Source organism: Notothenia rossii (genome assembly GCF_949606895.1).
Source record: "Notothenia rossii genome assembly, chromosome: 5".
Classification (NCBI taxonomy): domain Eukaryota; kingdom Metazoa; phylum Chordata; class Actinopteri; order Perciformes; family Nototheniidae; genus Notothenia; species Notothenia rossii.
In genome coordinates this window covers 34,674,732-34,691,703 of record NC_136903.1, presented here as the reverse complement: position 1 = coordinate 34,691,703, position 16,972 = coordinate 34,674,732, and the positions used below count along the sequence as shown (strand labels likewise).

The window sequence follows — 16,972 nt, the reverse complement described above, 5'->3', positions numbered from 1 at the left end:
AGACGAGAAACAGCCGGGCAGGGGAGGAGAAACACAAGGGCAACAGGTGAACACAATCAGACAATTAAACACACCAGGGAAACTAACGACAGGGAGGACAGACACAGGGTGAAGGACCAGACAATACACAAGAAGGAAAACATGACAGGGAGAACAGCAAAACACCCATAACAAGACATACAAAACTAAAAACGTGACAAAACACAAGAATCATGACAGCTATAGCCGAAAAGATAGACTGGGGGAATTCGAAAGGATGTGGGGTCCAATGGTTTCTTTAAAATAAGGGGGACGGTTGGCTGGAATGCATTGCACAAACAATCGTTTTTTTTTTATGGCTGGGTGTCACTGCTCAGGGAGGGAAGGATGGGGAGGTAATCTGGGCTCATCTGCACCACATGTTTATTTTTCCTTTGTATTATATACTATTTTGTATGTTCTTTCCCACTATGGTTAGGTATGTCATCAAGCATGAAACATAGCATCCTGTCATGCTATGTTTTTTTTTATTATTATTATTTGTTGTTGGCTGTTATTTTTGTCTTCTATGTTGAAAAAGGGAACCATGATTTCCACCCCAAAGAAGTCTGCACTATTGCTTCCACTTGTATGCTTCTTCTCAATAAAAAATATTTGAAAAATAAAATGCTGTGTGTGCAGTCCCGCACAAAGCGGGACACTTGGTCACCCTACACACAGACACAGGATGCTGCCCCTGACACACACACACAAACACGCTTCAAATCAAGTTGCATAAATACTTGAGCTACGTTTTTATTATAATTACTGTGAAATGTATTGTGTTTTCGTCATTATTAAAACAAATTCACACTTGCAACTGATAACACTGGCAATGATTTTATATTTATTAGAATAATAAAAAAAAATCATGCTTCAAAAAAGTGGGGACTCCAAATAAATGGGGGGACGGCGATCCCCCGCGTCCAACGACCACTGGATCGGCACTCTATTGAAACCAAATCTATTTTAGTTCATTATCATGGTCTCAAGTTAGAAAAATACTTTCACTGGAGGGAAATGTGACAATTATTTTGTCTTGGAAGGAGAGAAAATATGTTCAAAATAATTTATGTTCTATATTTATTTCACCTTTGTCCTTATTTGCACTGTATTTAAGAGAATCCAGTAATCAGGATACAGGTTTTAGTTATTGTAACATAACTCATTTTTAAAGTCACCCTCCCAAACCTGAACAACACAATCATGCATGAACGCACACACACAGTACATCATTGTGTTTTGTCCATATTAACATCCTTCCCATGTCCATCTGTCTTCTGTAACAAGTCCATATAAATTCACAGCTTGTCCAAAACGAATTAAAAGGCATGCTGTTTTTGTCAATAATCCCCCAGACCTTTCCTCCAGTACCACTTTCAGGACAAGTTTACCTCTTGTTCCAATGAAACATGGATGGATTACCAAGCATGCCTCCTGGGCACACAGCCAGGGAACCAAAGAGCCAAGCGACTGTTATAGGAGCGCCCTGCCCTTACCTCTAGCACATTCAGGACAACACTGAGGACACATCTAGTACCATGAAATGGGTCCAACACTTTCATGTTGTCTAATCGTCCAGCATCCAGGGACCACTAAGGACTTCAGGATGTTAGTATTATAATAAAATATCATATTTCAGACCTCAGATACTTTTTATTCTTTGGTTCCTTTACCAGGAATACATGATGGGGCCTTAAGCCCAGAGAGCATACTGTCTACAGATGAAAATCATAGAGCCTCGGCACTCTGGAGGATATTTCATGTTTCAACATGCTGGAGTAACCAGAGAGAGAGGTGTGGGGATGCATGTGTGATATACTGTAGAAGCCAGGAGGGAGTTAGGGTCTGTGTCCACATAGAGCCTTTATCTGAACCTAGCACTTTTGAAATTGATTTTGGCAGATTATTTCATAGAGAAAGCTAACATACCAGATAAAGTTATTTTTTTAAAGCAGATCAGTCGGGCGGACCCAGAATGTTGCTACCTTTGACTGTTTTACATGTTTTGGCGTACTAGGATCATCCTCCTCGATCTACGGCTGTCTACACATTTGCAATTGTCGGCCGTAATCATTGGAATGATTTCCTCTGCATGTTGGCTACCTCTTTTTTTATTCTCACTATTAGAATGCTTTATATATATATATATATATATATATATATGTAATTTGTGTTTTCACTGAGTTTTTTTTTTCCAATGGTTTTTATTGTAATATGGCACACACACACACACACACACACACACACACACACACACACACACACACACACACACACACACACACACACACACACACACACACACACACACACGCCATCCATCAACTGCGCAGCTTGTAAATGACACAGTTCTGAAAAAAAGAGCAAAAGTGACCCCTGTAGGAACAACATAAGCATTACAACAAAGACATCCCATAACCACCCATTATCACATTTACCACCAGGAGAGGAAGGGAGATTTTATATAAATGAAAACTCAAAATATATATATTTTTTAAATATATATTAAATTTATAAACAACAATTAATATTTTTGTGGGCGTTGAACTATTTTGAAATTACCAACTAGTATCTCCAGATTTCTGAAACCCAGTCCAGCTGAAACACAACAATATATCTTGATTTGTCCTCCATTAAATAACTGTTTGATGAACATTTATGCTCTTCTCAGGATGAATTGCAATAACTTTAGGGATCCTAATGTGTCATCATTTTTAGAATGTTAACGTGCTAAACTGAGATTTTTCTGAGACAAAATGCTCCAGAGCTCAGAGTCTTGGCAGCACAGATGACTGAGGTTAGCTAACAGATAAATAACTGACTGAATTTACGTTAGCGGTTAGTGTTACTTGAGCTACAAGCTTTCACAAGTTCCTTCATGCTTCTCCTATTCAAACCAACTGTAGCTGCACTACGTACAATATGAGGTACAGTGAGATATCACGCTATCAAAGCATGAACAGCTATACAGTATATGGAACAAGATAAATATATAATTAAACAAGACAATCCCCCAAGAAACACTGAGTGAACCTGGGAAAGGGTTTGGGTAGTGTTGTGTAGTGATGATAATGATGGTGATGTACAGCATACAGTATATGATGAGAACCATCAGCTGGTAAATAATGAAAATCATGGCAACTTACTCGTACACAGCAGAGCAGCAAAGGCATCAATGGCTGCCCTGGAAAAAAAAGAGGGAGCAGTTAGTCTCTCAGACATTGAATTAACAAACGCTTTAACACCCTAACCCTCATTTTTGATTGTATGTGTGAATTTGCTCTTACAGCACAACAGTATATTATTGGACACAATACAAAAACACAGTCTTCTCCATAATATATCAAATGTATAAACTGCTGTAAGAACATCACATCCTTCTATAACTCTATCCCTTGTCATAGAAAAGTCAGCATCTAGTTTGAGACTTTAATTAGGGGCGTTATTCAGTCATGGTACAGTAAGTTAGGTTATATGTGATATGGAATTACTTTTTAAAATATTTTCCCCAGTACCATTCTCTCTTTCTTTTTTGTCATTTAATATCATATCCCTCTCCTCCTCCATCCTGTCGTCTCTATAATGTGTTTCTTCTCTCTTACTTGTATATTTTAAGTGACATCTACAGAATTCCACAACTCAAGCTTCACATGGCTAATAATTTGGCCTGACATGCTTTGTGTGGTGGAGCTTTGGCAAGTACAGAAGCTGTTTTGGTGACATTTAGTTCTACTCTGCCTGACAGCAGACACGTGCATGCTGTACATGTGTACTGAGAAGAAGAATGTATCTCTGCAGTGTAGAGTTTCTAGCAGCAAGTAAACCTGGGTGTTACTCACAGGGGGGTCAGGACCTCAGGGTTTGTACTATGTTTACTGAGGATTGGAAATACTACACTTCTTCAAAGGGACAGCTACGACTGTGTTACTGTGATTATGTATGTGTTATGGAAGAGATTAATAGTAATTGATAGTCCTCCAAATGTCCAAGTATTCACAAACAGTATTATGAGCTGACTTGATTCGTATTTATCTGAACCGTCTCAATTTGTATGTGTTTACGATTGGTCATGGAGTGCAACAAGGTTCTGTACTTGGACATTTTCTGATCACCATCCTTTAGGCCAGGGGTGGGGAACCTCCGGCCTCCGGGCCGTATACGGCCCGCGAGACCATTTGGTACGGCCCTCGAGGTAATTTATAAACACACGCAAAAAAGAAAAAAATTAAAGAAATCTAGACCGCAAAATAATTAAACAAGCGAGTGCCTGTTTATCCTGGCCAAGGTCAGGGTCCTTGAACACAACACGAGCCTAACGTGTCATCACGTGGTATTATGTCTCGTCTGACAGGGGTGCAGTTTTGACGGAGGACACCAGAACGTGGCTCCGGCACTTCACAAATTGCAGTATCCATAAGGAGCCGTACACATGCTGCACTTTTTGCGTGGCTGTGTCTTTAGTTGTAAGCCCAGTTGCGATCTATCAATCTGTCATACTGATCATACAGTCAATAACTTCTTTGTTATTAGCATCTGGTTAGCTAGCTATGCTAACGAATATAATAAGCTTTTTTTACAACCAGTGAGGTAAAGGCACATCTTTATATGATCATTATAGTTATAAAAAACAAGAGAATAAAGTAAACAGGTATAAAATACTATATGACAGTAAAAGAAAGTTGTTATTAATAAACAAGAATACAGTTTAAAAGGGGAGTGATGTGTAAAATATCCATAAAGAAAAATCCGCTTACAGTTCTGTTTCATATGGATGTTGATGTATCCATAGATCTCATAATGTTGCTCTCAAAGTGCACCAGATTGATGCTTTTAACTTCAACATATACAAAAAAAATCTTCCCCCACTTAAATAATTTTCACATGGATAGGAAACTAAATACATTTGCACACATCTTGTGTCCATATCTTTCTGTTTTGGTGGTAATGCCACAACCGTGCACGTGAATGCATGCGCGAGACATGGTAAGATATCTGGATTAAGAGGTTGCTTTTTCTTTGCACAGCATGAAAGAAAGGCGAAATGAATGGGCTGTGATTTTAGTATTTTTAAGCAGAGGTCAATCATTTGTACGGCCCTCGGAGGATGTTGAAAAAATTGAAATGGCCCTTGAGAGGAAAAAGGTTCCCCACCCCTGCTTTAGGCAATATTATAAGGAACTACTCTTTTAACTTTCTTTGTTATGCAGATAACACTCAATTATATCTACCAATAAAGCCACTAGAAACTAATCAATTAATACAAAATGCAAGAATGCCTCAATAATATACACTTAGTTGATCTGCAACTTTTAATGTTAAACACGAACAAAGCTTAAGTCAGTGTACTTGGCCATAAGTCAAGTCAACCGATCTGAAATATGCAAATAAGAAAAGAAAACTTTTCCTGAAATGTAATTTCTATGTTTGCATTTTATATTTATTTGGGTCACAAGTGCTAAGGATGCTGGTGCTCCTAAAGATGTGTTCCTGAAGCCAAACTCTTGAAAACAGATAGTCAATCAGAATGTACCAGATTACATTGGCAACCTTTTGTTGTGCTTTTGTTTCAGCTCACTGCTGAAAGACTTACGGTCCTATTTTGTTCAATTTGTGGTGTAGTTGTTAATGTTTGTCTTTAAGTTAGCCCTTTGTTCCAAAAACGGTTTCATCTTAAGTATATATTCTCCCCTTTGTCTTCAGTTTGTAAGGTTGAAGTGAATAGGTGAAAGAGAAAAGAGAATGGCATGTTTAAGTCCCGGATCTGTCCGTTTACATTTTTTAATCTGGTTTTGCATTTCATTAGCCCTCTTGTCAATTCATATACTGCCCTTGCAATCAGCTCATTCCTCTCACTTGGGTCCCTCAGCTCACCCCCCCACCTGCTATTCATTACCTAATTAACCCCACAGCATATCTACCAGTTCACTCTCAATTGATTGCAGTTGATCGTATTGAACATGAACTGCCAAGCTCTCCAGAATTTTTGTTAGTTATTAGTCTGCGTATCTGTTTTGGCCATTACTGACCCCCACCCCCCCCTGTCATTTTGGACCCTGATTAGTGTGCATGCCCTTTGTAGGATTTGTTGAAATTTGGGAAATAGACAATCTATCAAACAGACAATGTTTGACAGATTTCCCAGTTTCGAAGCTGCCTGCATGACTGAAGTAAACCGAACTTCCTGAATGTTCTGCCTGCTTCTGTGTCGTGTTCTTGGGCTTCAGTGTCTGTACCAGTGCGCTTTATCCATGAATTTGAAAATTGGATAATTGATTTCAAAATATTGGTAAGACGATCAAAAATAATTGACAGATCGAATATCAAGGAAGTCAACAAGGAAAGATTCCAAAACCAGAAAACCTGGGGAACCGGAAGGTAAATCGATAACAAAATTAAACCTTAGACCTCCACATCCCCTGCATGCATTACAAGCTATTTGTGATTTAAAACCTCTCAATCAAAGAGCAATAGCTCCTTTGCAATCTGCAGTAGCTCTAACCTGCAACAATGTAAAGAGGATAGTAAGAAGTGCTGAGGTGCCTTGCAATCTAACAGATGGGACTGAGGGATTAAGTGCTGTTGACAGTTGAGAATAGATGGACAGATTTAGCTGTACAGCTGACTTACTTACTTTACTGCTTTAAAAGTGTGCACAGCAGCCAACCGACATATCTGACGGTCGCCATATCATAGCTATAATTGGATAAATCACTGTGACAGGCATGTTTAACTTCCCCTCACACTGAAGGGAAATGGCATATCTACGACCTTGTTTCTCTTATTACATCACTGGATATCACAGTTGCCAATTTTAGCAAATTATCCAAAGTAGCAGCTGGCTTTGATATCTGGAATCTCCGAGTTTTTCAAATTGTGTTAGGACAATTAACAGCTGGATTCTGTATGAAATGATACAGAAAACTCACATTGAGGGCTATAAATGTGTAATTTCAAAGCATCCGATTCCCTCACACCAGCGGGGGAGTTTCATGTTCACTATGGCTGATCAGGAGCTGGTATGCCTGGCATGAAGCCGGACAGAGAGGCCAGTACTTCTGGTGCTCTTGGCATGCTCCACTTGGTATACTGGAGGATGCAGGCTATTTGAGCCAAATGCCATCAGTTCTGACAGAGACAGATGGGCAGAAGACACACGATCCAAGAGGAGAAAGGATGGTGGCTTACATAAGAGTCAAGAGTCTACGCATGAGTTGGGAGAAATGATGAGGTGTTGATACAGAGAATATGTTGATATGTTGATCTTGTTTCCCTGTAAACTGTAATTTAGCTTCAATTAAGCAGACAGTGACCAAGACTTTCATAGTGCCATACCATCAAGCTAAATGTAGTTTGATATGATACTAGTGGCGTCTATGATACCGTCTATGAAAAAGACATTGGGATGGAAATGTGGTTCGAGCCTCAGTGGAGCTAAAAATGTCTTGTTTGTATGAATTGTCCACTATGCCAGCCGATTGTACTGCAAACTACCCAAAACATGTTTATGTTTCTGCCATTTTATTGGATTATTTGATTTATGTTTTGTTGCGATGAAACGCTGGCCTGACATAGTTCTGGACTAAAGCTAGGAAGCAAAAATTCAGACTCTTCTCTCTGGGGCCAATGAAATAAAGAGGGTCAGGGTTAGGTTAAGGCAGTGGTTCTCAAAGTGGGGGGGCGGCCAGAGACATGCCAGGGGGGGCGCGAGAGACCATTAGGAAAAATGGTTATTAAAAAAAATATATATATATATATCATAAATTGAAAAATTATTGATTCGAAAATAATATGATTAGACCCTCCAGAAAAACGCGGCAAAAATCCTTGATTATGCGGGCTAAATTCCTTGATTATGCGGGCTAAAATCCTTGATTTTGCGATTAAACATGCAGGGTTTTTATGTGATTTTATGCGGTGAAATTGCGGGAAGTTGCGAAATATGCGGAAAGTTGCGAAATATGCGGGAAAAAAGAATTTTAAAAATGTAAGATATTGGGCTGTCTTATTTATTCTCTCTCACACACAACCCGCCACTAACGTTAAACCCCTTTACTATTCCATTAAACAAATTCAATGTTTATTTACACACACACACCCCCCCCCACACACACACACACACACTTCTCCGCCTCATTCTGTTTTCATTTATTCGTTCGTTATCTGACCAGCTTCCATTTTGTAGGCTACTCACTTCGTTTCTTGTAGCCCTCGAAAGGGTTTTGGAGGTTGATGCCTCGGTGAACGTGCGTTGTTTGGCTTTCTTGTCCGCAGCAGCAGAAAGCATTTTCGAATATTTGAATGAATCAAAGTGGGTCGTCACCGTCGATTTTCTCTTTTGCTCCAACACACAGTTGCACGGGGTGCAGAATAGTTTTCCCCCACTTTTTGCCCGGTCTTTAGTAGAAATGTTCGTCGGTAAATGAGATGGATTAGATTTTTTCATCTTGGTGTTTTCTCTATCGTGTGAGCTCCACACGTTCACTCTATACAGTGTTGTTTACATGCTGTGATGCGCGAGCCGATGACGTCACGTCAAGACGAGTTAACTTCTTTTTTTTCTCAACTTTATGTGGAAAAATGCGGCGATTATGCAGCCTTTTGATAAATATGCGGCCTTTGGAAAATCTGCGCCATTTTGCTGATTATGCGGTAAATTCTGCGATCGCAGAATCGCGTTTTTCTGGAGGGTCTATCTGATGCATTACTATTACGTCTGGGTCTCTGTGTTTCATTAAAGCTTCGCTCTGTGTGTGTGTGGAACGAGCCATTTTGTGTAGGCGAGCGAGAGAGAGAGAGAGAGAGAGAGCGCACCGGTACCGGAGATCGTTGGAGTTTTTTCAACAACAAAGTGGAGGAGAGTCCTCTCCTGTCAGACTGAGAGACTCAGTGAGCTAAAGGACTCTCTCAGTGTTATCTCAGTGGGTCTCAAACATTTTGGTCACCATTAATGTAAACAATTATTTCCGAGGCACACGTTTATATGATCATTATAGTTATAAAAAAATAAGAGAATAAATGAAAAACAGGTATGAAATACTATATAAAAGTAAAACAAGAATAAAGTTTAAAAGGGTGATTTGTAAAATATCCATAAAGAAAAAGTAAATCTGTTTACAGTTCTGTTTCAAATTGGTGTCTCTTAATTTTGCTCTCAAAGTGCACCAGATTGATGCATTTAACTTAACAATATTTAAAAATAAATCTTCCCGGACGAGCTTGCCCCCGGACCCCCCTATGTGAGGTCCACACAGTAGAAAGTTCCACTGTAGCGCCCGGTACATCAATGGGAAACCCTAAATGTTTGAGCACCCTCTATGAAACGTCAAGCTACCCCACAGCACCCCCAAAAGAAATCTGGCGCCGCCACTGAGCCTGACTATTTGTGTTGGGGGGGCCCGACTTTTTTTTCTCTCCAAAGGGGGGGCCTGACAGAAAAAGTTTGAGAACCACTGGGTTAAGGGTTAGCCAATCGGCAACCATCTTTTGTCAACTATTCTCCCAAGCTGTGGAACACCCTACCAGGAAATATTAGAGAGGCAAACTCAGTCGACATTTGTAAATATCAACTAAAAACATAATTTTTTTAGAATACCTTTTAATAAGCCCTTCTCTTGTGTTATGTCATACCCCCCTTCCCATGCTATTTTCGGTCAAAATTGACCGGTGGGTTTTGCATAGTGATATCTCTGGAACCCCTGATCCAATTGTGATGGTTGACATCTCCTTTGAACAGTCAAAGCAAGTAGAATCAAGGGATGACAGACATAATGACACCAGGGGTGAATTTCATGTTATTTTTGATAGTAAGTTCAAAGATAGTGCTTATTTTACATTACTGTACAGTATATTATAAAAATGCTTGCCATGTAGGCTGTGTTTACTGGAGATGGAAATGATTTAGTTAGTGTTGTAGCTGAGATTCTTACTGTTCCAATGATGTATGGGATACTGATACTGTTTTTTTCAATGAACATTTATTGAAAGAGAAATATACCACAACAGAACATGTGTGTGTGTGCATGTGTGCGTGTGCGTGTATGTGTGTGTGTGTGTGTGTGTGTGTGTGTGTGTGTGTGTGTGTGTGTGTGTGTGTGTGTGTGTGTGTGTGTGTGTGTGTGTGTGTGTGTGTGTGTGTGTGTGTGTGTGTGTGTGTGTGTGTGTGTGTGTGTGTGTGTGTGTGTGTGTGTGTGTGTGTGTGTGTGTGTGTGTGTGTGTGCGCTCACGTGTGTTCACGTGTGTTCACGCACATGGTTGGCAATGCAAAATTGTGGAATGTCACCTCAGGCTCCTCTCCCTCAGGGGCCTCTCCATCAGGGGCCTCTCCGTCAGGTGCCTCTTCCTGGTCTGTTGTAGGCTCATAGTCTGGATCGCTGTTGTCTTCCATTTCTGAGACATCTTCCTCTATCTCCTCTTCATCTGGTTCAATCTCCTCTTCATCTGGTTCAAAAATGTGTCCAGAGCTCCTCGTACAGAAAATAGCCTAATCGGTCATCTGCTCATTGTGTCAATGAGTCAAATGTGAGCAAGGCACAAATATAACTGCGGTTTGTGTTTCTCGAGGGGCACAGAGCTCGCACCTGTGAGAAGGTATGATACATTGTATCATGCAGTGCGAGAAAGGGAGAGGTTCCCGTAACGTACGTGTGTGTGTGTGTGTGTGTGTGTGTGTGTGTGTGTGTGTGTGTGTGTGTGTGTGTGTGTGTGTGTGTGTGTGTGTGTGTGTGTGTGTGTGTGTGTGTGTGTGTGTGTGTGTGTGTGTGTGTGTGTGTGTGTGTGTGTGTGTGTGTGTGTGTGTGTGTGTGTGTGTGTGTGTGTGTGTGTGTGTGTGTGTGTATGTGTGTGTGTATATAGATGTTTTCCATCTGCAGGATGAACATAATACACCCATTCATTTTCTATGGCGGTCAAATCTGATCAAGTGTGTATGTTCAGAGGCCTAGTGTGGAGGATAACATAAGGTATTGAGGCAATTGGATGAAAAACACAATATTTATGAAAAAAAAGTCATTCGGTCACTTTTGACCCAAAACGCAAGAGAAGGGTTAATAAGCGACTTCCCCCTTTAATTGGCTTCTCTATCTTGTTTTTTGTCTATCTTGTGTTGTACAGTATGCCTTGTTTTTAAAACACTTTGAGCTGATTCTGTGGATGAAAAGTGCTTTACGAATAAAGGTTTATTTTGATCATAACACAAAATGCAGTTAAAAACACAGAGAAAAACGTCTTGGTTTTTTTCTTGGTGGTTGACTTTTCTGTAGTGAAGCTTGATGAGAATTACATAATTCAGACAACATTGATAAATGATCAGATATCAGACTAGTGTACATTTACACTAGAAGTGAACTTTCTTTTAGCAAGAAGAACTTCCTGTAGAAAGCAGCTACTGGAAGTGCTATTGGATTCAGGAAAATATCTAGAGATCAAAATGAACCAGATCTAAACTGGACCAACCAGACATCTGAAACCATCACTGAGCATTTGAAATGAGAGGGTAAGAACGCTTAAATTAAGCGTTTTGTTCATGTTGGCCTTTGAAACCAGAAGCTAATGCTAAGTACACCATCTGCCAAAGTATAAATAAGGTGCTCATTGAATTAACAAATGATTGAATGTCAGTGGCCCATCATAATTTGGTTCTGGGCTGTGAGAAGGAATTTATTTAATGTTGTTGCTCAGCCAGGGGCCATAACCTCCATAAATTACCAATCATTTGCACATTAGCTAACACCTCCAAGCTGAGGCTAGGATGCTAGCTTGGAGGTGATGACTGAGTGATAATAATGCAGAGTACTATATCTGTCCTTTAGCTCGTGTTATCCAGAGACTGAGTTTGATCACGAGAGATATGGGATATAAGTGTCAACTGCAGGAAGGCTGGATATACTTACTTGATGGTGTGCTGATTTTTAATGGCATAGTGAGGGATGAGGCGATAGATGACATCCAGTCCTTGATTTTCTCCTATTAGGTTTGCTGTAGAAACTTCAAAAATAACACACATTAACAAACTGATAACATGGCAAATAAAATCTGAGGTTTATTGTGTCATTTTAATTGAAATTAATATGTTTTAAAATATTTATTGATGAGGGAGTTATTCTTAGTCTTAAAACGTTGTGTTACGTATGGTAACCCTTGTTATATAAGCACAGCGGAGCCCTCTACTGCAGTGGTTCCCAACCTGGGGACGCCAAAGCTCACAGGGGGGGCGCCAGGCCTCAGATGATTTGAGGCCAAATATCATATTTAGACTTTTTTTTTATTACATGATCTTTCTTTAACATAAATATAAATGTTTCTTCTGCCCGTAAAGTGTCCAAACCAGGCTTTTCTGGATAAGCGCATTTTTAAAACATAGTCATTGTCCATGCCGGTTTCACAGTTTCACAGTTGCTCCGATCAGATCGGTCTCCTCCATTTTGTAGATTATTTACGACTTTTGAATCCACATAAACACATCAGCAAAATCCGGCTTACTTTGAGCATGTGTTTTAAACAGTTTAATCCCTTTGTGAATTGTTTCCACCTGCGCCGTCCTTTAATTTCTTCATCCAATAACCATCAAAGTCACTCCAATAGTGCTCCTCAATTACGCTTTCATCCTCCTTTAACAAAATACTTAAAATACCCCCCCCCCCCCCCCCCTATTCATGCACACATTCCTTCACTGAGACTTCCATAGACGTAGCCGCCCCCTGGGTGGGCCTACCTGAATGTGCGCGCACCTCATCGCATAAGAGGCGGCCTCGCCTCCTCACTGCTATCCTTTACTTCTCTTCAGCTAAGCAGCATAGGACAGCAGTGCTTCCATAAGTAGAGGGCTCCGCTGTGCTTATTTAACAAGGGTTACCATACGTAACCCGACGTCATATCTCTCACAGGCTCGGCCCTCTACTGGACTCTATGGGTACAGGTGCAGAACCCGATGTATACCAGCTCTGCTGTCTCGCAACAACACCGCTCCATCACCCTGTTTCAGACCGGCTTCCTGTTTAGCAGCCGCTGCGCCTCCCTCACCTCCCCCTCGGTCGTAACCGTGGAGAGAAAGAGGCTGCAGCTGGCCGAGCACACCCTGACACGCTTACCCCGCGGAGGTGTGCCATAACGTAGAGGATTTCCTCCTCCTGTCTTAATGCAGGGGGAAAAAAGAGTCCTGTGTGCGTTACTACCCCCGGGGCCGGGGACCCGGGAAACGTAAGCGCATTACGCCCGGCGAGGGGGTCAGATTCCCACTGACCCACAGCCCCCCTCTCCCTCCTCACCAGTCCTGTGTTGCACCAGCAAGCACAGACGATGAAAAGGAGCTAGAGATGTCCAAGAGATAAAACTTAATGAAGGGAACTGGTGTTGACCAAGATGCCGCTGTGCATATGTCCTCCACACTAACGCCGTTAAATAAGGCTGTTGATACAGCCATGGCTCGTGTAGAGTGTGCGCGGACCCCGGTAGGGAAGGCTCTCCCCGCCTGTCCGTAGGCATGTGCAATGCACTCGCAAAGCCAGCCCGCCAGGCGTTTCTTGGACAAAGCTTCTCCAGTTACCCCACCCCGAAACACACAAACAGCTGTTCTGTGTGTCTAAGGACAGCCATGCGCTCTACGTAACATGCCAGCGCACGCACCGGGCAGAGGAGGCGTAATTTAGCCTCCCTCGCCCCACTATGGAGGGGGGGATTAAAACCCCCAAACTGAATAGCCCTCGACCTGAACGCACTCCTTAGGCTCTTGGGCACAAAGGAGGGGTTCAGTCTGAGTGTCGCCCCGCTTCGGTCACCCCGGATGATTAAACAACTCGGATGCACCGATAAAGCGGTTAACTCAGACACTCTTTTGGCTGACGTTAAGGCAAGTAGCAACACTGTCTTCCATGACAGTGCTTACAGGGAAGAGAGCTCCAGATGCTCAAATGGTCCTGTGACCAGAGCCTCGAGCATCAGCGGCAGGTCCCACTGCGGGGCAGAGGCACGCACCACTGGGCCTCCTGACCCCCCGCAAAAACCGCAACATTAGCGGTTGAGCAAAAAACTGACCTGCCGCCAAATCCCATGGCAGGATGAGATGGCTGCTGCATACACTTTCACTGTGGAATGAGCAAGCCCTCTGTCCACCAACAACTGTAAGTAGGACAAAATAGATCCCAATTTACAAGATAGGGGCTCTATTCTCCGCTCATCACACCATCGCCGGAATCCCAGCCACTTTGGCCTGTAACAGGCTGTGGTGGATCCCGCTCTAGCTGCCTGGATAGACTGAATAACACTATCAGACAATCCATCCTGCCTCAGCCTATCCCCCTCAGGAGACAAGCCTGGAGGGGGTGGCCCAGAGTGGGTAACGCCCCGGTTGCACCTGCCTCCTGGGAGATCACCCCCCAAACTTGGGGGAGCGCCCAGGGCTGGCCCACCTTCATCTGTGTCATCTCTGAGTACCACGGCACTCCCACGCGATCCGGTGCTAATAGGATGACTGACAGACGTTCCCGCTTCACTCTCCCCAGGAGAGGGAGAATGAGACGCAACGGTGGAAAGGCGTAAAGCAGCTTCTTTGGCCATGGCTCGTGTGCAACGCGTCTACCCCCAAAGGCGGGTCGTCGCTCAGAGCCATGGAGCACAACAGTGTGCAGTGGGTGTTGCGCCCTGGCTGGCGAACAGATCCGTTTCACCACCTCCGGGTGAAGCGCCCACTCGCCTGGCAGGGGTCCGCCCCTCCGCATGAGGTCACCCCCCCTGTTCTCCAGACCCGGAATTTGGAGGGCTCTCAGAGATAACACCACCTCTGCAGCCCATAACCACAAGTTCCCCGCTGCCATTGTGGTGCTGTTGTCGCTCCTGACCATTACATGTTTTCCCTGGATTAAGGGTTTGAAATGTTGGAGGACTAACACTACTGCCCGTAGCTCTAGGAGGTTGCTGTGCCATGTCTCTGTTAGAGACCAGCGCCCACCTATAGCTCTCCCCAGGCAAAAAAACGCAAGTACTTTCTGTGTTTTGGAGCAATCTTGACATGAAAGTAAGCGTCCCTCAGGTCGATAGTTGTAAACCAATCGCCTGGCTGCACCAGTCCCAGTAACTGTTCACAGTTAACATCCGGAATGTTTCGCGTGCAATGTGGAGATTCAGACTGCGAAGATCCAGAACGGGTCTGAATTCGCCTGTCTTTTTGGGAACCAGGAAGTACAGGGAATAATGCCTCTCTGTCTTGCGTGCACACAGCAGACACTGCCTGTTTTTGCACCAAGGCCTGAACCTCTTCTGAGAAAAAGAACTGGAGTGAATAACTCAGTCTCAGCGTCCTGTTCATCGACTCCGTTAACACGTAGCTGTGCCTCCATTCCCCATAACACTATGATAGGTGATGTGCGACCAGCTGTGAGGCCCCAGCGATAAAGCTGTGGTACTCTCTGTGGTACATTTATTAATGAGTCACTACCATCTCTAATAAGATTTAGAAGTACAGATAGATGTGGGCTCACTATTTGGCAAGCAACCGGTCACAGTCGCCCTGTTTATCTCATGTCTTATAAAAGCTTATTAAGGATTTATAAAGTGTTCACAACCTAATTAATAAATTAATTAAAAACTATTCGTAAACCCTTTATAAGGGTAGTCTTATTGTAAAGTGCTACCCATTTTCCTAACCCTGCTACGCCGGCCATAATGTCCCTTTACCCGCATAGCGCAATTTATCACTCTCACCCGCGCATGCGCACTAGTTGCCTCCTTAACTGGAGTTACAACTTGGGCAGCGAGTGGGAAAACTGTAAGATCAACATTACGTGGCTTTGTGGGTGTGTGGAAAGAAGAGACACCCAAAACTAGAATACATTTTATCTTTTTTTTATTTTGAAAAGAAGACTTTGTAACAAATGGGTCAAACAGGGAGGAGGCGGGATTCGCCCTTGCGTCCTGGCCGGAGAAATCACCTCTCTCCGCCGGGACGCTTCCTCCCACCGTCAGTCCAATCCTGGAGGACGAAGCTCCCCTCCCGGTACCCCTTTGCTGTGGCGCAGCGGGGGCCGGAGCGGGGGCCGGAGCGGGGCCAGAGCAGGGGCTGCAGCAGGAGCTTAGCAAAATACTTGAATATCTTATCCATATATACAAGCCTCTCGCGGTCACGCGACAGCGGGGGCAGGGGCCTTCTCTCCTCTGCCATCCCGGCTGTCTGCGGAAGCAGATGGGCCGCTAGGCTTTCCTCCAGCGGGGGCACACCAGGACACTCCATGTCCGAGGGGATTCCAGCCCAAGTAGCCACCGGAGCCTTCGTTCTCAGTGGCTGCCGCCACGTGGTCTCCGAACACCATTGGACGTCTGGCAGGGGGGGGTGAAACGAAGGCCGGCTGTGCTGGACGGGCCGTAAAAGCCCTGACGCAGGCGGCTCACCGGCCTCTGTGGCAACGGTGAGGGAAGCGTTACAAAGTCCGCTGAGAAGCCCTGTCGTGCAGACCCGCTCTGCTGATGGCCTTCCTGACAGTCACCGGAGATCTCGGACGACGAGGTGTCCTCATCATTGTCCCTCTCTCCGACGCTCGGACCCGTCCGGCGCTGAGATGGCGAATGCGCAGAGCACTCCCTGCTCGAGGTCCTCAATCTCCATCACGTCGAGCTCTGGGTCCTCCACCGGCGAGACGCAGCACCCCTCAAACAACGCCAACCTCTGATGGCGACTGGAGCGAGGAATCAATCGAAAGGGCGCTGCAAACTGCAGTCGGAGCTAGGTTAGCCGCCGCGTGGTCGGACCCCAGAACTCGATACACCGTGCATGGGGGTCGATGGAGCCCGGACACAAAGGACAGGGGCGCTCCACAGATGAGTCCATTGTCCGTAGGTTTCTTGAAAAATATTTTCTTTGTCCGTCTTTCTTCACTCATTTACTACAATGCTGCTTAGCTGAAGAGAAAGGGATAGCAATGAGGAGCCAAGGCCGCCTCTTATGCGATGAGGTGCGCGTGCATAC

General features: G+C 43.7%; 1 protein-coding gene and 1 long non-coding RNA gene across 5 annotated transcripts in view; one reads left to right on the top strand and one right to left on the bottom strand.

Annotated features, from left to right (window-relative positions):
- Positions 1-16,972, bottom strand: part of agbl1 (AGBL carboxypeptidase 1) — a 181,334-nt gene that overhangs the window by 98,006 nt on the left and 66,356 nt on the right. For all 4 annotated transcript variants that reach the window (XM_079684749.1, XM_079684750.1, XM_079684751.1 and 1 more), the window contains 2 exons: positions 11,910-12,003; positions 3,168-3,205 (listed from right to left, as the gene is read on the bottom strand). In XM_079684749.1, the coding sequence (XP_079540875.1) occupies positions 3,168-3,205; positions 11,910-12,003 (132 nt within the window). The remainder of the gene's footprint in view (positions 1-3,167; positions 3,206-11,909; positions 12,004-16,972) is intronic.
- Positions 1-16,972, top strand: part of LOC307041399 — a 91,281-nt gene that overhangs the window by 8,628 nt on the left and 65,681 nt on the right. The window lies entirely within an intron of this gene.